Source organism: Malaclemys terrapin, chromosome 2 (assembly GCF_027887155.1).
Source record: "Malaclemys terrapin pileata isolate rMalTer1 chromosome 2, rMalTer1.hap1, whole genome shotgun sequence".
NCBI classification, from domain to species: domain Eukaryota; kingdom Metazoa; phylum Chordata; order Testudines; family Emydidae; genus Malaclemys; species Malaclemys terrapin.
The window spans coordinates 287,851,249-287,878,410 of NC_071506.1; the positions used below are offsets into that span (position 1 = coordinate 287,851,249).

Here is a 27,162-nt window from a genome sequence, read left to right on the forward strand (position 1 = left end):
CTTCACGCAGCGCACAGTCAACTTGTGGAACTCCTTGCCTGAGGAGGTTGTGAAGGCTAGGACTATAACAGCGTTTAAAAGAGAACTGGATAAATTCATGGTGGTTAAGTCCATTAGTGGCTATTAGCCAGGATGGATAAGGAATGGTGTCCCTAGCCTCTGTTTGTCAGAGGATGGAGATGAATGGCAGGAGAGAGACTACTTGAGCATTGCCTGTTAGGTCCACTCCCTCTGGGGCACCTGACATTGGCCACTGTCGGTAGACAGGATACTGGGCTAGATGGACCTTTGGTCTGACCCGGTACGGCCATTCTTATGTTTTTATGTTCTTATGTTAGTTTTGCTGTTTCTCTTTGAAGTCTGTTTCTGAAGTTTTTTTGTTTAAGAATAGTTACTTTTAAATCTGTTATAGAATGTCCAGGGAGATTGAAATGTTCACCTATTGGCTTTTGTATGTTACCATTCCTGATGTGCGATTTGTGTCCATTTAGTCTTTTATGTAGGGACTGTCCAGTTTGGCCAATGTACATGGCAGAGGGGCATTGCTGGCACATGATGGCATTATAACATTAGTAGATGTGCAGGTGAATGACCCTTGATGGTGTGGCTGATGTGGTTGGTCCTCTGATGGTGTTGCTAGCGTAGATATGGGGACAGAGTAGGCAACGAGGTTTGCTACAGGGATTGATTCCTGGGTTGGTGTTTCTGTGGTGTGGTGTGTAGTTGCTGGTGAGTATTTGCTTCAGGTTGGGGGGTTGTCTGTAAGCGGGGAGTGGCCTGCCTCCCAAGGTCTGTGAGAGTAAGTGATCGTTTTCTAGGACAGGTTGTAGATCGTTGATAATGCGCTGGAGAGGTTTTAGTTGGGGGCTGTACGTGATAGCCAGTGCTGTTCTGTTATTTTCCTTGTTGGGCCTCTCCTGTAGTAGGTGATTTCTGGGTACCTGTCTCGCACTGTCAGTTGTATCTTAGGGCTTGGCTGTAGACAAGGTGTTGGATCGTGTGATGTGGTCTGAATGGAAGCTGGAGGCATGTAGGTAAGTATAGCAGTCAATAGGTTTCCGGTATAGGGTGGTGTTTATGTGACCATCACTTATTTGCACTGTAGTGTCCAGGAAGTCGATCTCTTGTGTGGACTGGTCCAGGCTGAGGTTGATGGTGGGATGGAAATTGTTGAAATCCAGGTGGAATTCTTCAAGGGCCTCCTTTCCGTGGGTCCATATGATGATGTCATCAATGTAGCACAAGCAGAGGAGGGGCGCTATGGGACGAGAGCTGAGGAAGCATTGTTCTAAGTCAGCCATAAAAATGTTGGCATACTGTGGGGCCATGCGGGTACCCATAGCAGTGCCACTGACTTGAAGATATAAGTTGTCCCCAAATCTGAAGTGGTTGTGGGTGAGGACAAAGTCACAAAGCTCAGCCACCAGGCTTGCTGTTGCCTCATCAGGGATACTGTTCCTGACAGCTTGTAGTTCATCCTCATGTGGAATGTTGGTGTAAAGCGCTTCTACATCCATGGTGGCCAGGATGGTGTTTTCAGGAAGATCACCAATGCATTGTAGTTTCCTCAGGAAGTCGGTGGTGACTCAAAGATAGCTGGGAGTGCTGGTAGCGTAGGGTCTGAGCAGAGAGTCCAAATAGCCAGATAATCCTGCTGTAAGAGTGCCAATGCCTGAGATGATGGGGCTTCCAGGGTTTCCGGGTTTATGGATCTTGGGTAGCAGATAGAATACCCCTCAGGGCTCTGGGGGTGTGTCTGTGTAGTTTTGTTCCCGTGCTGTAGCAGGGAGTTTCTTGAGCAGATGGCGTAGTTTCTTTTGGTACTCCTCAGTGGGATCAGAGGATAGTGGCCTGTAGAATGTGGTGTTGGATAGTTGCCTGGCAGCCTCCTGTTCATAATCCAACCTCTTCATTATGACTACAGCACCTCCTTTGTCAGCCCCTTTGATTATAATGTCAGAGTTGTTTCTGAGGCTGTGGATGGCAATGCATTCTGTACGGCTGAGGTTATGGGGCAAGTGATGCTGTTTGTTCACAATTTCAGCCTGTGCACATCTGCAGAAGCACTCTATGTAGAGGTGCAGTCTGTCATTTCTACCATCAGGAGGAGTCCACACAGAGTTCTTCTTCTTGTAGTGTTGGTAGGAGGGTTCCTGTGGGTCAGTGCACTGTTCAGTGGTGTGTTGAAAATATTCCTTGAGTCAGAGATGACGAAAGTGGGCTTCCAGATCACTGCAGAACTGTATCATGTTCATGGGGGTGGTGGGGCAGAAGGAGAGGCCCCGAGATAGGACAGACTCTTCTGCTGGGCTAAGTGTGTGGTTGGATAGATTAACAATATTGTTGGGTGAGTTAAGGGTACCACTGTTGTGGCCCCTTGTGCTTTAGTGTTTTCCTGCATCAGTGCCTATATTTGTTGCTTTGTTTTAATAGAAACAATTCTAATTACATATTTATACAGCATCTTTCATCCAGAAAGATCCCAAAATATCTTACAGACTTAGCAAACTCGTGCAGTGTACACAGGAATCACTGCATCCTCCAGTGAAATAAGTTAGCTCTTTGACAGTGCATGCCTCACACTATCCAACAGTTTAGGGCAGGATGTGAAAATGAGGAGAAGCTGAGGGAACTGGGATTATTTAGTCTGCAGAAGAGAAGAATGAGGGGAGATTTGATAGCTGCTTTCAACTACCTGAAAAGGGGTTCCAAAGAGGATGGCTCTAGACTGTTCTCATTGGTACCACATAGGACAGACTCTTCCGCCGGGCTAAGTGTGAGGTTGGATAGATTAACAATATTGTTAGGTGAGTTGAGGGTACCACTGTTGTAGCCCCCTGTGGCATGTAGTTTACTGTAGTTTAGATAGTTTACTGTCCTTTTCCCTCTGTGGAAAAGTGAAGTGTGTGTTATAAATGGCTTGTCTCGTTTTTGTAAAGTCCAGCCACATGGAAGTTTGTGTGGAACATTGGTTTTGTATGAGAGTCTCCAGTTTTGAGAACTCATTCTTGATCTTGTCCTGTCTTCCGTACAGAATGCTGATCAGGTGGTTCCTCAGTTTCTTTGAGAGTGTGTGGCACAGTCTCCCACCATAGTCAGTGTAGTATGTCGATTGCAATGGATTTTTTTTTACCTTCAGTCCATTTGGTATGATGTCCATCTGTTTTCACTTGGAGAGGAAGATGATATCTGTCTGTATCTGTGCGAGTTTTTTGATGAGGTTGATGGATTTCCACTCCATACAGCTAAATGTAGTGCCTTGCATGGTGTCAAGTATCAGGAGGTAGCCATGTTAGTCTGTATCCACAAGGAGTCTGGTGGCACCTTATACACCCTTTATACACCCCATCACAGGTTGTATAAAAAATTCCAGTTTGCAGTATATATTGTGTTATCCAGCAAATAACATACACTGATATAAAGAGAGATTGTATTTTAAGGCATATGCGCAAGGGGGAGAGTTGGAATTTTCTAACTTCGGAAGCAGGGTTGCCAAATGTCTAATCGTAGAAATCTGAACTCACTTGCCCCACCCTACTCCGCCCCTGCCCTGCCCCTTCTCCGAGGCCCCGCCCCCTGCTCACTCCATTCCCCCTTCCTCTGTCATTTGCTCTCCCCCACCCTCACTCACTTGTTCATTTTCACCAGGTTGGGGCAGGGGGTGTGGGCTCTGGCTCAGGGCTGGGGCAGGGGGGTTGGAGTGTGTGGGGGAGTGAGTGTTCTGGCTGGGGGTGCAGGCTCTGGGGTGGGGCTAGAGATGGGAATTTGGGGTGCAGAAGGGGGCTCTGGGTTGGGGGTTGCAGCAGAAGGGTTTGGAGTGTGGGAGGAGGCTCTGGGCTGGGGCAGTGGGTTGGGGTGCAGGGTGGGGGAGTTAGGGCTCCGGCTGGGGAGTGTGGGCTCTGGTGTGGGGCTGAGGATGAGGGGTTTGGGGTTCAGGAGGGGGCTCAGGCTGGGGCAGAGTGTTGGTGTGTGGGAGGGGGTGTGGGGTGCGGGCTTTGGGAGGGACTTTGAGTGTGGGAGGGGGCTCAGGGCTGGGGCAGAGGGTTGGGGTGTGGGCTCCACCCAAAGCTCCCGGAAGTGTCCAATATGTCCCTGTGGCTCCACGGCACTGGGGCAGCCAGGGAGCTCCGCACACTGCCTTCGCCCACAAGCATCGCCCCCGCAGCTCCCATTGGCTGCAGTTCCCAGCCAATGGGAGCTGCAGTGTCGGCGCTTGGGGCAGGGGCAGCGTTCAGAGTCTCACTGGCCGCCCTTGCGCCTAGGAGCCGGAGGGACATGCTGCTGCTTCCGGGAGCTGCATGGAGCCAGGGCAGGCAGGGAATCTGCCTTAGCCCCCATGTGCCGCTGACCAGACTTTTAATTGCCTGGTCAGAGGTGCTTACCGGAGCTGCCAGGGTCCCTTTTCAACCAGGCATTCCAGTCAAAAACTGGACGCCTGGCAATACTGTTCGGAGGGTGTGATTTCAGAATCTTACTGTTGAACTAATGATAATTTTTGCATGAAAACTATATATACACACTCACGACCACACAATCTCCCAGGCCAGACAGTGGCAAACTGAGACTGACCTTCTTCCTGTTCTGTTTCTCCTCTGGCAGTGGCATAGAACTCCCACTACCCAGGAGACTGATGGCTTCCAGGTGAAGAGGCCTGGTGATGTGAGTGTGCGGTGCACACTTCTCCTCATGTTGGATTACCAGGTCAGTGCATTGCGCTTGGCAAGGTTGTTGCTGACACAAAACACAAACATCAGGATACAGTACATCACAAGAGAGTCACCCTGTCGCATACACCAAGAAATCATTTCCAGCTGTCATTTCTGTGATTCTGAGTGATGGAATTTTTATAAAGGACAGCTTTTGCTGTATTCCTTTTTCAATTGGTAGAGGTGGTAAATGTCATAAATGTACAATATCATGGGCTATATTCCTAGATTCATAGATTACAAGGCCGGAAGGGACCACTGGGATCATCTATTCTGATCTCCTTTATAAGACAGGCCATAGGACTTCTTTGAATTAATTCCTGTTTGATCTGTAGCCTGTCTTTTATAAAAAAAAAAAAAAATTCAATCTTGATTTAAAAATTGCCAGTGATGCGGAATCCACAGAATCATTGGTAAGTTGTTCCACTTGTTAATTACCCTCACTGTTAAAAATGGATGCCTTATTTCCAGTCTGAATTTGTCTAGCTTCAACATCCAGCCATCGTATTATAATTTTATTTGCTAGACTGAAGAGCTTACTATCAAATATTTATTCCCTATTTAGGTACTTATAGACTATGCTCAAGTCACCCCTTAACCTTCTCTTTGTTAAGCTAAACAGATGGAGCTCCTTGAGTCTGTCACTATAAAGTATGTTTTCTAATCCGCTAATCATTGTCATGGCTCTTCTTTGAACCCTTACCAATTTATCAACATCCTCATTGAATTGCGGACACCAGAACTAGACATGCTATTCCAGCAGCAGTTGCACCAATGCCAAATACAGAGGTAAAATAATCTCTCTACTCCTACTCAAAATCAGTATTCCCTCTAACTTTTCCCACCCATGTGCGGAATGAATTTTGTTATGTGCACCAATATGGAGGTGATGTGTGGCACATCACCTTCATATTGGTGCACATAACAAAATTCATGTGGTGGGAGTGGGGCCAAGGGGTTCGGAGTGTGGTAGTGGGCTCAGGGCTGGGGCAGAGGGTTGGGGTGCAGGGGTATGAGGGCTCCGGCTGGGGGTATGGGCTCTGGGGTGGGCCAGGGATGAAGGGTTTGGAGTACAGCAGAAAGGGATCTAGTGGTCATAGTGGATCACAAGCTAAGTATGAGTCAACAGTGTAACACTGTTGAAAAAAAGGCAAACATTCTGGGATGCATTAGCAGTAGTATTCTAAGCAAGACATGAGGAATAATTCTTCTGCTCTACTCCATGCTGATTAAACCTCAATTGAGGTATTGTGTCCAGTTCTGGGCACCACATTTCAGAAAGGATTTGGACAAATTGGAGAAAGTCCAGAGAAGAGCAACAAAAATGATTAAAGGCCTAGAAAACATGACCTGTGAGGGAAGATTGAAAAAAATGTGTTTGTTTAGTCTGGAAAAGAGAAGACTCAGTGGGGACATAACAGTTTTCAAGTACGTAAAAGGTTCTTAAAAGGAGAGGGAGAAAAATTGTTTTTCTTAACCTCTGAGGATAGGACAAGAAGCAATGGGCTTAAATTGCACAAGGGCAGTTTATTTTAGACATTAGGAAAAACTTCCTAACTGTCAGGGTGGTTAAGCACTAGAATAAATTACCCAAATCTCCATTATTGGAGATTTTTAAGAGCAGGTTAGACAAACACCTGTCAGGAATGGTCTAGATAATACTTAGTCTTGCCATGAGGCAAGGGCCAGGACTAGATGACCTCTTGAGGTCCCTTTCAGTCCTATGATTCTATGATTGCAAGATGTGTGTATGGATAATAGTTAAGGAATAATGTATTTATATTGAAAGTATGCTTTATGGACTTGGAGTAGAAATCAGTCACCAGGAGATAATGTGTCTTTTTGATTACCCATTCAAGCAAGAAGGAGATGTCACCCTTCCTAGTCAGCCAGTGAGGTAATGCAAGGTTCTGTGGTCTACTCTTGCCACATCCCAGAAAAATTAATGGAAAATCATCAGAGACAACAATAAACAGTTGAAACCACTTAGAGGTAGAAAAGGAACTCTGCAACAGGGCAGGGGTTTGCCCTGCCTCTGAATAGAAACGAAAGACTGTTTTCAGTGTAAGAATGTGTTGAGAAAGGCACTCTGGATTCATTCACTGAGGAAGACCCTGGGCGGAGGGGGGTGTTTTCATGAACGTTTGGATCCTAGTTCTTGAGAAACCAGCCACCTTTGCAAGAGACTGAACTTTGGCAGCAAATCTACTTTATTAGATAGGAAAGATAACTATTGATAAGTGTAGACCCAGGTTCAAAGTTTTATAGTTTTGTTGTTGTGTACTATAACCACTTGTTCTTCTTTGAATGCTTGTTCATGTCAATTCCTATCAGGTGTCTGTGCGCACACGTGCACAGTAACCAGAAGATTTTTCCCCTAGCAGCAACCTTAGGGTCGGCCTGGGCGCCCGCTCGAGTCACGCTTTCATGACATCCAATATAGAGCCCTGTCGACCCTACACCCCCTCAGTTCCTTCTTACTGCCAGTAGCTGGAATTTCCCCTTGCTCTTCTCTTGCTTTGGCAAGTGGATTAGCAGTGCTTTATACGCTGTACATAGTTAGTTTCCAGTAGTTAGTATAGTTTAATAGTTCTTTATAAGTTTCAGTTACGGGGGGTCCTTCCCCCCCATTTGTTACTGGGGCATGCTGCGATCCCCGAGCTTTAAGACTTGCCAGATTTGTGCAAAGCGCATGCCAAAAAGTCTCCTCCACACCGGCTTACGGTGCCTCGGTGAGGGTCACCAGAAAGACCACTGCAAGATCTGTCGGGAATTCTGACCAAGAACCATTAAGGAGAGGGAGCAGCGTCTCAAAATTCTCATCGGCCTCTCTCCAACCTCAGTCGGACCCAGGCGCCGGGATCCTGCTCCCAGCACTTCGTCTTTGGCATGAAGCACTCCGGCACTGTCTTTGAAGGATCCGGCGCCGAAGAAAGATGCTGGCAAGGAGGCTGGGCACCGTCATGGAGCCTCTCGGGGACAGTACAGCCTTCGGCACTGGTCCCAATTGCCAGCGCAGAAGAAAAAGAGGTCAGAGAGAGGCCGATCTCCCTTGGCAAGGCCCAGGGACCAGCCACCAGTAGAACCTCAGTCGGGCCACAGCTCGGGAACTCCTGCCCAAGCGACCATGTTGATTCCTGCCCAAGCGAGGCAGTCGAGTCCGGGCCCATCTCGCTTACCACACCCATCACAGCATCTACTGTCCCTGTCCACCCCAGAGGCTTTCAAGGTGGCGCAGGACCTGCTGAAACTTATGCCACTGTTCTCGCCGCTGAGACTGGAGAGTGTCCCGGCACCACAGGGTGCAGTCTAAGGGAAAGCCAGCGATGATTGCATGCCGATCCCCATCATCTCAGCACCTTTCTACTCCAATGCCGCCATCCAGGGAGCGCAGTCGGTTTCTTGCTTCTCGATGCTCTACCTCGAGAGGAGCAGCGCCACCTACTCCTGGTCCTCCTACTCAGAGTCAGTCAGACTCATACCCCTCCGACTATAGCAGGAGCAGAAGGTCCTTCTCCTGGCACCATAGGCTGTGCTGCCCAATGCAGTGGGCCCCTCAATGGCAAAATCCACAGCAGTGACCATTTTGGACTCCATGGGCTTTACATCAAGCCCAGGGTCGGAGTCAGGGGTCCTGCTCGTGTGCAGCATCAGTGGCGTCCACGACATTCGTTTCACTACATTTGGCACCGGAGCCAGTGCCTCGGTCGTTAACACCAGCACTTGTGGTGCTGTTTTCAGCACCGGCATTGACTGTGGCACCGACATCGACTGCTTCAGCACTGGAGGTATCAGCAGCCCCGATTGCACCTAGGGCGCACGATGCACTCTCAGCACCAGCACTGACACTGCCTCTGTCATTGGTACTGGCTGTACCGGCACCTTCGAGAACCCCAGTGCTCATGCTGCACCAAGCGCCGGCACCAGTGGGGGGCCCAACGTCGGCACTGACACCCGGGCCATTCACAGCACTGGGGCCAGGCCAACCTACTGCAGTTCCCAGAGGGTCAAGAGATCCCTTGGGTGGGGACAGTAGGGAGCAACCACCTCCCCTGCTGGTCTCCTCCTCCTCCTCACCAGACGAGGCCCTAGCGGGCCCTCCAGTAGATCCAACTCTGAAAGACTCCAGAGTGTAGCAGCAGCTGCTGCGCCGGGTCGCCCAGCGTCCGGGTATTAAGGCGGAGGAAGTTGTGGATAATGCGGACCCTATGGTGGACATCCTGGCTCCCTCCAGCCCTGCCCTTATCGCCTTACCACTGATAAAGACAATCATGGACATGACCCAGAACCTTTGGCAGACCCTGGCCTCACTGCCGCCTACGGCCAAGCGCAATGAGCGCCGGTACTTTGTGCTCTCCAAGGGCTATGAGCACCTCTATTCCCACCTTCAGCTTGATTCCCTTGTGGATGCCGCTAACCAGCAGGAGAGACAAGGATTTCAAGGCCCTTTGCCCAAGAATAGGGACGCCAAAAATTAGACCTTTTCAGGCGAAAGGTTTACTCCACAGGGGGACTGCAACTGTGAATATCCAACCAATAGGCCATCGTCAGCAGGTACTCCTACAATGTCTGCTTGGGGATTGCTAAATTTACAGAGTTGCTCCTCCCGGACTCCCGCAGCGAATTTTTGGCTTTGGTTGAGGAAGGGAGACTGATCTCCAGAGCGTCCCTTCAGGCAGCACCTGACAGGGCAGATGCGGCAACCAGTGTTCTTCTTCGAGTGCTTGCTCATATCAATTCCAATTAGGTGTGTGCGCGCCGCATGCATGATTGTCAGAAGATTTTTACCCTAGCAACACTCAGTGGGTCGGCTGAGGCATGCCCTGGAGTGGCACCCTTATGGCACCGGATATATGCCCCAGCCGACCCAGCGCCCCCTCAGTTCCTTCTTACTGCCCGTGACTGTCGATGGAATTGTGGAGCGCGGCTTAGCTGATCTCCACTTCCCTAGCTTCTAGCTCGTTTATAGTTGTAGATAGTTTTTATAGAGTAGTTGTTATTAGTTTCTAGTTGTAGTTAATAGTTGTTATTGTTGTTAGTGTAAATAGTAATTGGGGGTAAGGGGCTTCTCCCCTTCCCTCCTTCCCGGTACCTGGGCTCATGCCTAGGTCTCCGGGTTTGAGACCGTGCTCGGCCTGCCTTAAGCCAATGCCTACGGGAGACCCCCCCCATGACTCCTGTTTGAAGTGCCTGAGGGAATCCCATCAATCAGATAAGTGCCCCATTTGTAAGGTATTCAAGCCTCAGACTAAAAAGGAGCAGGACTTTCTCTTGAAGCAGCTCCTTATGGAAGTGGCACTTAGCCCGTTCTCCACGTCGAGACCCGGCACCGACCCCATCAGTCCGAAGTGCATCTCCGGCACTGGAAGCAACAGCTTCACGGCCTGGCATCGGCAAAGACTCCCAGCACCGGACGGTCTCCGGCACCTCTACCAGCGTGGCACCGCTCGCTCTCTCCGGGACCCAAGAAGCAGCACAAACAACCTGCTGCTCCTTTGCAGTTGCCGGCACTGCCTGTGCCTCCCTCGGAGCAGCGTCCAGTGCTGGACCACCCCGCGAAGGCTCCAGCTCCGGCACCGTTGATTCCGATGCCACAAGCGCCGTTGAGTCCGGTGCATGTAAGCTCCCCGGTGCGTACCGCGGTCGAGCTTGGCCTGCCTTCCACCCCGGAGACTTTCTCCATGGCACACGACCAGATTGCGCTCACTGAGCCGAGATGTCGCAACCTTCAGTACCACTGGTACGGGCTGTTCCCTCGAAAGGAAAGCCCTCCATGATGTGCCCTCCGTCGCAGAGCGAGACGGGACGGCACCAATCCCGGTCCCAATCCCAGTCACGGTCCCGATCCAGACGCTGGTCTCGTCCATGGCACCGCTCGCAGTCCCGGCACCGATCACCATCTTGGTGTCGGTCGCACTCATGGCACCGCTCCACCTCACGAAGATCTTCCCGGTATGGTCGGTACCGGTCCAGCTCCCGGCACCAATCCCGGCGCCGGTCTACTCAGAGTCAATCCCGGCACCGTTCCTCCCATAGATCTTCGTTGAGGTCCAGATCTGCCTCCCAGCACCGATATGACCGCCAGTCCCGATCCAGGTCGTGGTACCGCTCGAGACCACGGCACCGATCTCTATCTCCGCGGCTCGGGGCAACAACGCAAGACAGGGTGACCCAGCATGCACGATAGGCTCCACCTTGCCCGTCCTGTCCCAACTTGAGGTCGTCCCAGGCAGAAAGTGGCTACCATGTCCAGGACCAGGATGCGGACGGTGCTAGCCAATGGCACGACGAGGGGCAGGATCCTGGTCAGGGACCTCCGCAATGGTCCTTTTGGACCCCTTGGGCATACCATTAGACCCAAGATGTCCCCTCGGGGGCTTCTCGCTCTGCCCACTCGGAACCCCGGGTTCCGGAGGCGACTATGAGTCGCCCTCCCCCAGGGGGTTTGGAGGCGACGGCCCTGCCCTCAGCTCAGGCCCATGCCCCTAGCATGGTGGACCTAGGGCAGCCGGACCCTCCCCAGCAAGACTTGCCCCAGGTCCCATTAGTCCCTGGAGTATCCTTCTCGTCTTTACCTGACAAGGCGGTGGCGGGTATGTCCTCCTCTGGCCCCCCACCTATAGACCTCCGTGCACACCAAGAGTTGCTTCGCAAGGTGGCACAAAACATAAGTCTCCAGGTGGAGGAGGTGGTGGAGGTCGAGGAACCAGTAGTGGACATTTTATCTGCCAATACCCCGACATGTATAGCCTTGCCGTTTATTCGGACCATCCAGGCTAATGCCAATACGATCTGGCAATCTCCAGCCTCTATTCCTCCCAGTGCCAAGGGGTGGAGAGGAAGTACTTGGTCCCCTCCAAAGACTACGAATACTTGTATATTCACCCTCAGACATGCTACCTCATTGTACAGTCCGTTAATGAGAGGGAAAGACACAGCCAACAAGCTCCTGCTCCTAAATCCAAGGACGCTACATGCCTGGATTTATTCGGGCACAAGATTTATTCTACTGGCGGCCTACAACTCAGAGTGGCTAACCAGCAGGCCCTCTTGACTCGCTACAATTATAATACCTGAAACTCGAAGGGAAAGTTCAAAGAGCTTATCCCTCAGGAGTCCAGGGAGGAGTTTGGGGCCCTACTAGAGGAGGGCAAGAAAGTAGCCAGGACATCTTTGCAGGCCTCAATAGATGCAACAGACTCGGCGACTAGGACTCTAGCGTTGGGCGTAGCTATGTGCCGCATTTCGTGGCTGCAGGTCTCTGGTTTCCCACCGGAACTCCAGCAGACTATTCAGGACCTGCCCTTTGATGGCCGTGGTCTGTTTTCAGACAAGACTGACTCCAGACTCTAGAGTCTGAAGGATAACCAGGTCATTATGCGTTCATTGGGCATACATACTCCGGTGATGCAACATAGGCCCTTCCGACCCCAACCACAGCGCACCTACCCTAATCCCCAGCCGAGACAGGACTTCTCTAGAAGACGCAGCCAGGGTGGTAGGAAGAGACAGTCTGGTCCTCAGATGGGCCAGAACCAGGGCCCCCCCCAAACCTTCGGCGGGGTCCAAACAAAACTTGAAGGTGTGCCCGAGGGCGGAGCACCAGTCTCCTTCCAGGATCCTTCCCCACCTTTCACCAACTGCCTCTCCTATTTCCTCCCTGCATGGTCCCGCATAACGTCAGACTGCTGGGTCCTATGCACGGTGGAAAGTGGATACCGCCTTCAATTTGTTTTGTCCCTCTCTGTCCCTCTTCAGGGACCCCCTCTCACGAGTACTCCTCCTACAAGAAGTGCAAACGCTCCTAACTATCGGAGCTATAGAGGAGGTTCAAGGGAACTGGGGGGCAGGGGGTTTTACTCCCATTACTTCCTAATCCCAAAGGCAAAGGGGGGGCTATAGCCCATTCTGGACCTGCGCGGACTCAACAAATTCATGGTAAGGTTGAAGTTCTGCATGGTTTCCCTGGGGACCATTACTCCTTCTCTGGATCCTGGAGACTGGTACGCCGCCCTTGACATGAAGGACGTGTACTTCCACATAGCGATTTACCCGACGCACAGGCGTTTCCTTCGCTTTGTGGTCAACCAACAGCACTTCCAATTTACCATCCTTCCCTTCGGCCTACCCACGACACCAAGGATCTTTACAAAGTGTATGGCCGTCGTAGCTGCCTCACTCCTTCGACATCAGATCCAAGTGTTTCCGTACCTCGACGACTGGCTCATTTGGGGTCGCCCCAAGGTCCAGGTGCAATCTCATGTTCAATTCACTATGAGTTTGTTCAGACAGCTGGGCCTGCTGCTCAATGTCGAAAAGTCCACTTTGGAACCGACCCAAAGAATAGACTTCATCGGAGAAGTCATAGATTCAAAACTCGCTCATGCATGCCTACTGCACACCCGCTTCCAGTCCATGGTGAGCATTATCCACGGCCTCCAAAGCTTCCTGACCTCGACAGCACGCATGTGCCTTGGTCTCCTGGCACACATGGCGTCTTGCACCTTCGTGTCCAGACATGCCAGACTGTGCCTCCGTCCACTTCAGGCCTGGCTCTCGACCATATACCGCCCAGGCCGGGACAATATGGGACACAGTGGTCACGGTACCGACGGAAGTCTTAACCTCCCTGGTCTGGTGGCTGAACCCCAACTCAGTATGTGAAGGGGTGCCATTCCATGCCCCGCAGCCCTCCCTGGTCCTAACCCCGGACGCATCATCTTTGGGTTGGGGTGTTCACCTCACGGACCTTCGCACACAGGGTCTTTGATCCACACAAGAGATATCCTTGCACATCAACATACGGGAACTGAAAGCGGTACACCTGGTGTGCCAGGTGTTCCGGAAGCACCTTCAGGGTCATTGTTTTGCAGTTTTCACAGACAACACAACGGCCATGTTTTATATCAACAAATAAGGGGGAGCGCGATCATCCCTCCTCTGTCAGGAAGCCATTCGCCTGTGGGAGTTTTGCATAGCCTGCTCGATCGACCTGGTGGCGTCGTTTCTCCCAGGAGTCCAGAACACCTTGGCAGATCACCTCAGCAAGTCCTTTCTGGCTCATGAGTGGTTGATTTGCCCGGATGTTATCCATTCTGTTTTCTGGAAGTGAGGGTTTCTCCAGATAGACCTTTTTGCCTCTCGTGAGAATCAGAAGTGCCAGGTGTTCTGCTCTCTCCAGGGGCGCTCCCCGGGCTCCCTGTCGGACGCCTTCCTGATACCGTGGAAAGACTGCCTGTACTATGCCTTTCCTCCATTCCCATTAGTCCACAAGGTCCTTCTCAAGTTACGCAGAGACAAGGCTCGCTTAATCTTGATCGCCCCAGCGTGGCCCAGGCAACATTGGTACACCACTGTCCTCGATCTGTCGGTGACCACCCCAATTCCACTTCCGTTGTGGCTGGACCTGATCACTCAGGAACACGGCTGTCTCTGTCATCCAGACCTGCAATCCCTCCACCTTACAGCATGGATGCTGCATGGCTAACTCAATTTGAGCTACATTGCTCCCGCTAGGTGCAGCAGGTATTTGTGGGTAGCAGAAAGCCCTCTACTAGGTCCACGTATTTGGCCAAGTGGAAGTGTTTCTCCTGCTGGTGTGCTCTAAGCAATACTGCCCCTCTGGAGGCGCCAGTACCTACCATCTTAGACTATCTCTTGTCCTTGAAACAGCAGGGCCTAGCAGTTTCATCCATCAGAGTACACCTAGCAGCGATTTTGGCCTTCCACCCGGGCGAAAATGGGCGTTCGGTCTTCTCCAATCCCATGGTCAGCAGGTTCCTCAAGGGATTGGAACATCTGTACCTGCAAATTTGGCATCTGGCCCCTACGTGGGACCTCAACCTGGTCCTATCCAGACTCATGGGTGCCCCGTTTGAGCCGATGGTCACTTGCTCGCTCCGGTACCTTTCCTGGAAAACAGCTTTCCTCATTGCTATCATCTCGGCGAGACGTGTGTTGGAGCTTAGAGCCCTTATGTCGGACCCACCGTATATGGTGTTTCGTAAGGACAAGGTACAGCTGCAACCACACCCTGCCTTCCTTCCTAAGGTGGTGTCTGCCTTCCATGTCAACCAAGACATCTTCCTTCCGGTCTTCTGTCCGAAGCCACATGCTTCTTGATGAGAACAACAGCTGCACTCCCTAGACGTTTGCAGGGCCATCGCCTTTTACATCGAACAAACAAAACCTTTTAGGAGGATGACCCAGCTGTTCGTACTTGTGGCAGACTGAATGAAGGGCCTCCCGGTCTCCGCCCAGCGCATCTCGTCCTGGATCACATTTTGCATCCGTGCATGACTTGGCTGGTGTGCCAACTTCGCACCTTACTGCCCACTCCACTTGGGCTCAAGCTTCCTTCTCCGCCTTCCTGGTCATGTACCCGTACAGGAGATATGTAGGGCAGCGACTTGGTCATCGGTGCATACCTTCGCCGCCCACTATGCAATAGTTCAGCAGTCCAGGGGTGATGCTGCATTTGGTTCAGCGGTCCTTCACTCCGCGACATCTCACTCCGAACCCACCGCCTAGATAAGGCTTGGGAGTCACCTAATTGGAATCGATATGAGCAAGCACTTGAAGAAGAAAAGACAGTTACCTTTGTAACTGTTGTTCTTCGAGATGTGTTGCTCATATCCATTCCAAACCCACCCTCCTTCCCCTCTGTCAGAGTAGCTGGCAAGAAGGAACTGAGGGGGTGCTGGGTCGGCCAGGGCATATATCCGGCACCATAAGGGCGCCACTCCAGGGGGCACCTCAGTCGACCCACCGAGTGTTGCTAGGGTAAAAATCTTCCGACGATCGAGCACGCAACACGCGCACACCTAATTGGAATGGATATGAGCAACACATCTCGAAGAACAACAGTTACAAAGGTGAGTAACCGTCTTTTATGGTTACTGGAGTGGCCATGAGAAGGGGCTCATGGCTCCAGGTTTCTGGTCTCCCCTATGAGGTACAGCAAACCATTCAAGACCTGCCCTTTGAGGATGAGACTCTTCTCAGAAAAGATGGACAAAAGGCTGAACAGCCTTAAAGATTCCAGAGTCACCCTCAAGTCCCTGGGCCTATATACAGTAACTCCTTGTTTAACGCTGTAGTTATGTTCCTGAAAAATGCTACTTTAAGCGAAACGATGTTAAGCGAATCCAATTGCCCCATCAGAATGAATGTAAATGGGGGGGTTAGATTCCAGGGAAATTTTTTTCGCCAGACAAAAGACTATATTTTATTTAAATAAATAAAATATTGTCTTTTGTCTGGCAAAAATTTTTTCCCTGGGACCTAACCCCCCCATTTACATTAATATATATAATATATGTATATATACACTATAAGTTTTAAACAAACAATTTAATTCTGTGCACAGCAATGATGATTGTGAAGCTTGGTTGAAGTGGTGAAGTCAGAGGGTGGAAGAGTGTGGGATATTTCCCAGGGAATGCCTTACTGCTAAATGATGAACTAGTACTCGGCTGAGCTTTCAAGAGTTAATACGTTGTTGTTAATGTAGCCTCACACTCTAAAAGGCAGCACGAATGGAGGGAGGGGAGACAGCATGGCAGAGAGAGACAGACACACACACTGTGTGTGTGAGAGAGAGAGAGAGACGAGCATTGCCCCTTTAAGTACGCTGACCCCACTCTAAGTACACTGCCTTTTTAAGTAGATCAGAGAGTTGAGCTGCCAGTAAGCTGCTGCCAGCAAGCTCCCTCCGTGTCCCCCCCTTCTCTGTGGAGATAAGGTACAGGTGCGGGGGGAGGGGGACACCCTGACATTAGCACCCCGCTGCTCACCCACCCCGCACAGCAAGCAGGAGGCTCCCAGGAGCAGCTCCAAGGCAGAGGGCAGGAGCAGGCAATGGGGGGAGGGACAGCTGAACTGCCTGGCAACTGATAGCCTGCTGGGCAGCTGCTGCACAGGAAACTTAGGGGAGCTGACAGGGGAGCTGCTGGTCCACCCTGGTTCCAAGCCCCCATCAGCTAGCTCCAACGGACTGCTCTTTCTGCAAGCAGTGGACAAAGCAGGTGGCTGCCAAACAACGTTATAAGGGAGCATTGTGCAACTTTAAACGAGCATGTTCTCTAATTGATCAGCAACGTAACAACGAAACAACGTTAACCGAGATGACTTTAAGTGAGGAGTTACTGTACTCCTTCAACGCAGCGGAGACACTTCCGCCCACAGCCCCAGCAGCTGTTCGGTCAGCAGAACTCTCAAGACAGTCCAGAAGGAGGCATTGGAATGGCAGGAGAAGGCCACACCAACCCTCTGGCCAGGCCTCGGAACAACCCAAGCCGTCTTCAGGGCCCAAGCCGGCCTTTTGAACGCATGGTCAAGGATGGTGTACCACACCTGACAATGGATCCACCCTGCCTTACCTTCTCATCCCGACTATCCCCTTTCTTCCGTGCATGGTCCCGTATCACCTCGGACCGATGGGTGCGCCGTATGGTAGAGAGGGGTACTCCATCCAATTCTGTGCCTTCCCGTCCTTCCACACTCCTTCCCTATCCCTCTTCAGGGACGCTTCTCACAAGCAGCTCCTTATCCAGGAGGTGCAGTCGCTTCCATCTTTAGGGGCAGTGGAAGAGGTTCCTCAGAAGCACGGGGGCGAGGGCTTCTATTCCCGGTATTTCCTAATACCGAAAGCCAAAGAGGGCCTTAGGCCCTCCTTGACTGACGAGAACTCAACAAGTTTGTGAAGAAACTCAAGTTCCGTATGGTCTCTCTGGCCTCCATCATTCCCTCATTGGATCCAGCAGACTGGTATGCTGCCCTCGCCTTAAAGGACGCGTACTTTCATATCATGATGACCCAGCCCCGCAGGAAATACCTCAGGTTTGTGGTGAACAACACTCACTCCCAATTTACTGTTCTCCTGTTTGGCCTGTCAGCAGCACCTTGTGTTTTCACCAAGTGCATGGCAGTTGTCACTGCGTTTCTGTGCAGGCACTGAGTACAGGTGTTTCTGTACCTCGATGACTGGCTGATCAAGGGCCGCTCCAAGACCCAAGTGGAAGGTCAGGTCAGATTCATCAGAGCCACCTTTGTCAACCTGGGTCTCTGTCTAAACGAAGCAAAATCGACTCTGTCCCTAGTCCAGAGGATAGAATTTATAGGGGCAATATTGGACTTGACCCAGGCCAGGGCATACCTGCTGTAAGCGAGGTTTCAGGCCCTGACCAATATCATTCAAGGCCTCAGACAGTTTCCCACCACCACAGCAAGAAACTGCCTGAAGCTTCTTGGACACATGGCTGCCTGTACCGACATGGTGCAGCATGCCAGACTCAGGCTTTGACCTCTTCAGTCGTGGCTTGCATCAGAGTACCACCCGGCCAGGGACTGCGCCCCCGCCCCCCGATCCTCGACTCCCTCCTATGGTGGCTTGACCCTCAGGAGGTGTGCTCAGGCATCCCCTTCGCCAGTTTGCAGCTGTCTCTGTCGCTAGTGATGGACGCATCAGACTTGGGCTGGGGAGCACATCTAGGAGACTGCAGGACTCAAGGTCTCTGGTCTCAGACAGATCTGGCTCTCCACATCAATGTCAGAGAGCTGAGAGTGGTGTGCCTGATGTGCCAGACCTTCCGAGCACACTTAACGGGACAATGTGTATCAGTCATGACGGACAAAACCGCAGCAATGTTCTATATCAACAAACAGGGAGTGCACGCTCCTCTCCCCTCTGCCAAGAAGCCCTCATGCTCTGGGACTTCTGTGTAGAACATTTAATACACCTGCAGGCGTCGTACCTCCCCTGGGTACAGAATGAGCTGGCGGACCACCTCAGCAGGTTGTTTCATGGCCACGAGTGGTCTCTTCACCCGGCCGTCGCAATTTCAGTCTTCCAGAGATGGGGATTTCCCCAGATAGACTTATTCGCCACGTGATACAATGAAGTGCCAGCAGTTCTGCTCCTTCCAAAACCACAGCCCAGGCTCCAGCGCGGACGCATTCCTCCTCCATTGGGAATGTTGTCTCCTATACGCCTTTCTGCCAACACTGCTTGTTCACAAGATCCGGAGGGAACGATCTCAGGTCATATTGATACCACCAGCTTGGCCCCATCAGCACTTGTACACATCTCTCCTAGACATGTCCATGGAAGCCCCAATGACCCTGCCGCTCTTCCTGGACCTTCTAACACAAGATCACGGTCATCTTCAACATCCGAACCTCGAGTCACTTCACCTCACAGTGTGGAAGCTCCATGGTTGAACCCGATGGAGCTTTCCTGTTCAGATCAGGTTAGACAGGTCATCCTTGGCAGCAGAAAACCCTCTACGAGAGACACATACCTTGCCAAGTGGGTGAGATTTTCAATCTGGTCGGCACAGCATCATTTGTGCCCAACACTAGCTTCAGTGCCGCTTATTTTGGACTACCACCTACATCTGAAGCAGCAGGGGCTTTCGTTATCGTCAATAAGGGTGCACTTAGCTGCCATTTCGGCCTTTTACCCGGGCAAGGAGGGCCTCTCTGTGTTTGCTAACCTGATGGTCAGCCTGTTCTTAAAAGGGCTCAACAGGCTATACCCTAACATCTGTTAGCCTGTCCTGGTCTGGGACCTCAACCTGGTCCTGTCTAGACTCACAGGACCACCCTTTGAGCCCTTGGCGACGTGCCCCTGCTCTACCTCTCTTAAAAGGTGGCGATCCTGGTGGCGATAACCTCGGCCAGGAGGGTGTCTGAACTCAAGGCCCTAACCTCAGAGCCCCCTTATACTGTGTTCTATAAGGATAAGGTGCAGCTCAGATCTCCTCTTGCTTTCCTCACGAAGATGGTATCACAGTTTCACATTACCCTAAGCCACATTCTAGCAGCAAGGAGCAGAGACTCCACTCACTAGATGTCCGCAGGGCGCTAGCTTTCTACATTGAAAGAACGAAGCAAAAAATCGGTCCAGCTGTTCGTGGTGGTAGCAGACAGAATGGAAAGGCCTACCCATGTCATCACAACGCATTTTGTCATGGATTACAGCCTGAATCCGTGAGTGCTACAACCTGGCGGGGGTTCCCACACCCCCAATCACTGCGCACTCCACCATCAACAGCATTCCTGGCTCAGGTTCCCACTCAGGAAATCTGCAGGGTGGCGACATGGTCCCCCATCCACACTTTTACCATGCGCTGTGCGATTACGCAGCAGGCCAGAGACAATGCGGCCTTCTGACAAGCAGTGCTCCAATCAGTGGATGACTCCAACCCCGCCTCCTGAACTTAGGCTTGTGAGTCACCTGATTGGAATTGACATGAACAAGTAGTGAGTTGTGGAAAAAACGATTACTCACCTTCTCATAACTGTTGTTCTTCAAGATGTGTTGTTCATGTCCATTCCAATACCCACCCTCCTACCCCTCTGTCGGAGCAGTCGGAAAGAAGGAGCTGAGGGGGTGGAGGGTCGGCAGGACCCTATATTGGATGCCATGAAGGCGCAACTCCAGGGGGCACCCAGGCTGACCCTACGGTTGCCGCTAGAGGAAAAATCTTCTGGCTGGCGTGCCTGCGGCGCGCACACACCTGATTGGAACAGACATGAACAACACATCTCAAAGAACAACAGTTACGAAAAGGTGAGTAACCGTTTTTTTCCACCACTCACTCTTTTTTCTAGTTAAATCTTTATTCTTTCTTTAATAAACCTTCTTTTGTTATAAGTGCTCACAAGTGCTATATGGTTTACAGGAGCTATGGTTTAAGGTAAAACTGGCAAACGGGCACACTGTACCTTCGGGTGCAGAGGCTTTGGAAATTCTGTGAGTAGTCTGTATCAGGGGCTGGATATGAGAGGGAACAATTCAAAGCATATTTGCATATTGAGATTTCTCTCTGCCTGATTCAGAGGAGGGATTTGAATCCACATCTCCCACCTTTCAGATGAGTGTATTAATCACCAGGTCATATTCTCTCTCTCTCTCTCTCTCTCTCTCTCTCTCTCTTTGACCCAATGAATATTTAAGTATTTATGCAAAGTGGAACAGCAACAACTGGAGCAGTTGCGAGCAGTATAGCCTGGTGGCTGGATCACTCACCTGGGAGGGAGGAGAGCTGAGTTCAAGTCTCTGCCCTAAAGAATATTTAACTATTTATACAAAGTGGACAAGTGACAGCAGGCGTGAGTGAGAATAGAATAGCCTTTAGTCTGATTGTCGGGATGCTCACCTGAAAGGCAGGGAGAGTTGAATTTAAGTTCCTGTTGCAGAGTGGGGATTCAAATGTGGGTCTGAGTCCAAGATCCTATGCAAATGCCCCAACACTGCACTAAAATTTATAAGGGATGGACAGACGCACACTTCCAATTTGCTGACAAATTCTGAAATTTTTTGAAGATGAGCCAAATATTCTATTTTTTTTTATTGCTAGCTGAACCAAAAAATCAGTTGTTTGCCCTGGTCTATTTATAACTCATTTTAGCTAGGAGACTGGATATCTTAGATGACTGATAATGGGACTTTCTAGATTGTAGATCACTGATTCAAATTTGGGCTGCATCAATAGTGATGAAAAGTTGTTACCCTCTGATGGCTGTATAGTGGCCTGCTTATATGAATTAATATTGGTAGTTCTCAGCCCAATTTCTTGTCCCCACATTACAAAAGCCATGATCAAAATTGGTACTGATCGGTCCCCTTGTCGGTAGGCTCAACACATCGGCCAAGAGTTCCACAGGGACTGAACTTTCCTTTCACCCTTAAATATTGTTCTTCCAGGGCAGGGTTGAGGCACACTTCCTGGGCAGCTTGCACTTTTGCTGCCTTGATTACTTGAGTCTGCCACCTTTTATAAGGAACAAATTCACTCAGAAATTAAAAACAAAACTCACCTCAACCCTGTGCATCTTTCTGTCTGTCTGTTTCTCTCTCTCTCTCTCTCTCTGCTGCAGCCTCCACAGTTTAAACTGGACCCACGACTGGCCCGTTTGTTGGGAATACACACACAGACCCGATCAGCAATTATCCAGGCCCTCTGGCAGTACATCAAAACAAACAAACTGCAAGACTCCCATGATAAGGAATACATCAACTGTGACAAATACTTCCAGCAGGTAACTCCCTATTAGTAGCAAGATCTCTTCAGAGCTTGGGACTAGCACCTAGCTGTTTCTTGAATGGGCAGAAGGTACTGAATAAAAGTTTCCTTTTATAATTCTCTGAATTTCTTCAGTTCCACATGGCTGTCAGCAGGCATTACCACCAATGAGACAAACACTCTTCACATATCTTTATTTGCCTCCAGAGTCACATACCCACGTAGTTCTTCCTTCTACTTCGCAGTGCTGGAAGGAATTTGTCTTGCTTTTCTGTATTAATTGTTTTGCACAGCTCTGACTTATGAATTAAAGTTTTCCTAATTACCATTTTATACCAGTCTTACAATATAACCTGCTAATTCTGAATGGTTGATTATAGGAACAAAGTGAGTGAGGTAATCTTTTTTTATTGGTCCAACTTCTGTTGGTGAAAGAGACAAGTGTTCGATCTACACAGCTCTTCTTCAGGTTGGTTATACACAGACTCTGTCAGGAGTGGAAGGACATGCCATATGTCTCTTGAAAGGCATTTTTTTTTCTAGATTTGCAGTAACTTGTAAGATTTCACTTGTGATCTCTATGTAATGACTTGAACAGTTATCTCCTCAAGACCCATTTCTGCTATGACACTCACCTGAAATTAATCAACCAAGCCATCCATTAAAAAGAATCCTCCCCCTCTTCTCTCCAGCTCACCATGCAGTACCCTCATTGAGTAATGTTGTTTTATGGGTGTTAACTCCAATTCCCCCGCCCTCCTTGTTTTTCTAACTTAGTTTGTAAGCACCTCAGGGGAGGATCATTTCATCTTTCAGTTATGGGAGAAATAAATTATGAATATTTTAATAGGCACATGGTAATTAAAGGTTTATTCTTAGCTTCCTTTCTAACTCTCCATTTTGAGTTGCTCATCGTTCTTTTTCCAGTTGAAGTGACTCAGCCCAAAGAGGACTTTTTGTTTTTTGAAAGTCTGAACAAAATTGTTTCAGCTATTATTTAAAATTATTTGAACATGAAAGGCACATTTGTCTTTGTCCCACTATATCCCAATCAGAATTGTAATATTTCTGTAACCCCAAAACTTATCTTATATACTAGTTCATAAGCCGAATTTTTTTAGTAAAAAAGGGAAACACCAGAGAAGGGGGTCGGCTTATGAACGGGTATAGAGAGGGAGAGGTGGGACAGCCCCTCCCCCCAACAGAGGAAGCAAGGAGAGGCAGCAGAGCCAGAAGGGAAGAGGCGAGGCCAGAGTCTCTCCGCTTCTGGCCATGCTGCTCTCCCCCCAGCCTCCGAAGCAGCTGCAGCTCTAGGGCTGGCAGGCTGCAGTCGTGCCACTCTGCCCTGCCCCCCAGAGCAGGCTGTGGCCACGCCGACAGAACACACTGCAGCCGTGCCACCCGGCCCAGCCCGCTGAAACATGCTGCGGCCGCGCCGCCCGGTCTGGCCCGCCGGAGCAGGCTGCGGCCACGCTGCCCAGCTTGCCGGAGCAGCTCCATCCAGGTCAGAGACATCCTCCCCTGGCCCGCCCCAGATAAGGTGGGAAGGGATGAGATGGGGAGAGTGTGGGGGTCCCGGGCTAAGGATCGGGTCATGAGGGGGATGGTCACAGGGGTTACTCCCTTGACTCCCAGCTTCTCCCCCCCAAAAATTTCCCCACCAGTTGCTGTCCCGGCCAGTCAGGGTAAGCAGCTGGCGCGCCGGGACACTTTGTTTACTGAGGTTAACCTCCGTGCCTGCGGACGTTCGATGGCCCGGGAACCAAAGTTTGCTGATCCCTGAATTATAGGGTCGGCTTATGTCAAGGTTCCTTCCCCACTCTGAACTCTAGGGTACAGATGTGGGGACCTGCAAGAGAACCTCTAAGCTTAACTACCAGCTCAGATCTGGTTTTGCTGCCACCACCCAAATTATTTATGAGTCATTTGGGAAACTCTGTTTACCCCCTCCTCCCCCCCCCTAGAATATCTCCCTCCCAAGTACAATAACCCTTCCCTGGGTAGCCTTGAGAGACTTCTCCACCAATTTCCTGGTGAACACCGATCCAAACCCTTGGATCTTAAAACAAGGAAAAATCAATCAGGTTCTTAAAAAGAAGGCTTTTAATTAAAGAAAGAAAGGTAAAAATCATCTCTGTAAAATCAGGATGGAAAATAACTTTACAGGGTAATCAGATTCAAAGAGCCCAGAGGAACCCCCTTTAGCCTTAGGTTCAAAGTTACAGCAAACAGAGGTAAACCCTCTAGCAAAAGGAACATTTACAAGTTGAGAAAACAAAGATAAACCTAACACACTTTGCCTGGCTGTTACTTACAAGTTTGAAATATGAGAGACTTGTTCAGAAAGATTTGGAGAGCATGGATTGATGTCCGGTCCCTCTTAGTCCCAAGAGCGAACAACCCTTGAAACAAAGAGCACAAACAAAAGCCTTCTCCCTCCCCAAGATTTGAAAGTATCTTGTTCCCATATTGATCCTTTGGGTCAGGTGTCAGCCAGGTTACCTGAGCTTCTTAACCCGTTATAGGTAAAAGGATTTTGGTGTCTCTGGCCAGGAGGGATTTTATAATATTGTACACAGGAGGGTGGTTACCCTTCCCTTTATAGTTATGACAGCTTATGAATGGGTTATAAAAAATTTCCATTTTACTTATCCATCTTAGGGGAGTTGGCTTATAAACAAACTGGCTTATGATCAAATATATACGGTAAATGTTTAGACACTTTGAACTTACCCTTTTTCAGAGCTATTGGGTAAAATTTCCAATAGCACTTAAGTCCCATTTTTAAAAGTGACTTGAGTACTTGAAGCTGAATCCCACTGAAACTCAGTGGGTCTTCCTCCTAAGTACCCAGGTCACTTTTGAAAATTTTACCTTACTTTGATCTAAGGCTAAAGATAAATTTCTTAATGTGGTTCTATATTTTTAAAGATCTGAGGACATAATTTTCATTTACACTATGGCCTCTTTACACCACTCTTAAAGTATAGAGGGACCTTAAAGTGAGTAATTACATTTACTTGTAAATTTACATTTGTGCCCCCTTGAAGACCCCTTTATATTGCCAGAGCAGTGTTTAGTGGCCTTGGGGTAAATGAGATGCAGGCCCATAAGCCTGCACATTTGGGAGCTGGTTGCATGCAAAGTAATGTTTTTGTCTGGCTTTCTGAGGCATTGTTTAAGAGAGCAGCAGTAGCATGTTCAGTGAACAGACATTGTTAAGGAAAAAACTTAACCCATCAGTGCCCTTAATTTATCCAGGTTCTTGTATTGGCACCCATCATCATAGTATGTGAGTGAGAGTAAGAATAACAACATTGATCTATCTCAGTCTCCTTCCCTCCTTTTCTTGCTAGCAACAAGGGGATTTAGGGTTTGTTTTGAACTATGGTAACATAGAAGTGTTGGTTTGAGGAAGGTGTTATTGCAGGAAAGCAGCATGAATGAAGAGGTGGGATTGGCGGCCATTCTTATTTCATATGGCAGTGAGTTCCATAGTTTTGGTCGGTTCCTGGGATGGTTCTGTCTCTTACAGTCATGAGTCTTCCCCTAATAATCTGCGGTTCCATAGTCTTGTTGAAAGGTAGCGATGGTATGAATTTGGGGTCATGGCAAAAGAGCGGTGTCTCAGGGAGCAAGGGCCAGTCCTTATGTACAGCTTTGAATATCAAGGTAGACACCTGGAACTGGACTCTGTTCAGTGAGGAGTCAGAGCAGAGGAAAGTGCTGTTGGGGGTGCTCCGTGCTGCTGAGAGTGTCACTGAGCAGCTGGGCTGCTGCATTCTGATTAGTTGAAGCTTCCTAAAACCATAGGGCTTCATTCCTAGTGTGACAAAGTTCCTCCTCTATCTTGGTGGGTCCTGCGCTTATTGGCGGATTTTCTTGCCTCAGAGATTCACCATGTGGGTTGGGGAACAGCCCAGAGACCTTCCCCTCTGGAAGAACCCACAGTCCAGGTCAATTGGGAGGTTTGGGGGGAACCTGGGCCTGCCCTCTACTCTGGGTTCCAGCCCAGGGCCCTGTGGACTGCAGCTGTCTATAGTCCCTCCTGTAACAGCTGCATGACGGCTACAACTCCCTGGGCTACTTCCCCATGGCCTCCTCCAAACACCTTCCTTATTCTCACCACAGGACCTTCCTCCTGGGGTCTGATTAAAGCTTGTACTCCTCAGTCCTCCAGCAGCACACCCTCTCACTCTCAGCTCCTTGCGCCTATTGCTCCCAGCTCCTCACACTCGCACCACAAACTAACGTGAGCTCCTTTTAAAACCCAGGTGCCCTGATTAGCCTGTCTTAATTGATTCTAGCAACTTCTTCTTAATTGGCTCCAGGTGTCCTAATTAGCCTGCGTGCCTTAACTGGTTCTAGCAGGTTCCTGATTACTCTAGTGCAACCCCTGCTCTGGTCACTCAGGGAACAGAAAACTACTCATCCAGTGACCAGTATATTTGCCCTCTACCAGGCTCCTGTACCCCACTGGTCTGGGTCTGTCACATATCCCTCCCCCCTGCTCAACACCAAAGGGGTTGGGCAGCTTGGGACGCCAGACCGTGCACACGTGACAAGCCATCGGTGTTGCCATGACGGCTCCCTGCTCTGTGTTGCACACGGAACTGGAAAGGTTGGAGGGATAAGAACCATCTGGTCACCCTTGTGTTCTTCTTCTTGTTCCACTGCATCCATTGAAGAGGGGCATGGTCGGTCACGAGAACAAATCTGCGCCTGAGCAGGTAGTAGCGCAATGTTTCCATGGCCCATTTTACAGCGAGGCATTCTTTCTCCACCACTGCATATTTTTGTTCCCTTGAAAGGAGTTTCCGACTGAGGTATAGAATTGGGTGTTCCTCCTCCCCGACCATCTGTGATAGAACAGCCCCCAACCCTACTTCCGATGCATCTGTCTGCAGGATAAACTCCTTGGTGAAATCAGGGGCTATCAGTACGGGGTTACTGCAGAGGGCAGTCCGTAGGTCTGTGAATGCTTCCTCTTCTGCGTCAGACCATCTCACCAGATCAGGTCCACGGGCTTTCACTAGGTCTGTCAGGGGGCTTGCCCTTGTGGCAAAGTGGGGGATAAATCGTCCGTAATACCCCACCACACCTAGAAATGCCCGGACTTGTTTCTTGCGACTTGGTCGGGGCCAATTTTGGATGGCCTCTAACTTGTTCACTTGGGGTTTTACCAGACCTTTCCCCACAATGTAGCCAAGATATTTGGCCTCTGTAAACCCTACAGTGCACTTGGCAGGGTTTGCTGTAAGGCCAGCTCGCCTGAAGGTATTGAGGACTGCCTCCACTTTCTCCAGGTGGGTTTCCCAGTCTGGGGCATGAATGACCACATCATCCAAGTAGGCAGCAGCATAACTGTTATGTGGGTGTAATAGCTTGTCCATGAGGCGTTAGAATGTAGCTGGGGCCCCATGTAG

General features: G+C 50.0%; 1 protein-coding gene across 11 annotated transcripts in view; it reads left to right on the plus strand.

Annotated features, from left to right (window-relative positions):
* SMARCD3 (SWI/SNF related, matrix associated, actin dependent regulator of chromatin, subfamily d, member 3) overlaps positions 1 to 27,162 on the plus strand; it is a 223,189-nt gene that overhangs the window by 155,681 nt on the left and 40,346 nt on the right. For all 11 annotated transcript variants that reach the window (XM_054017007.1, XM_054017008.1, XM_054017005.1 and 8 more), the window contains 2 exons: positions 4,600 to 4,701; positions 21,591 to 21,752. In XM_054017007.1, coding sequence (XP_053872982.1) covers positions 4,600 to 4,701; positions 21,591 to 21,752 — 264 coding nt within the window. The remainder of the gene's footprint in view (positions 1 to 4,599; positions 4,702 to 21,590; positions 21,753 to 27,162) is intronic.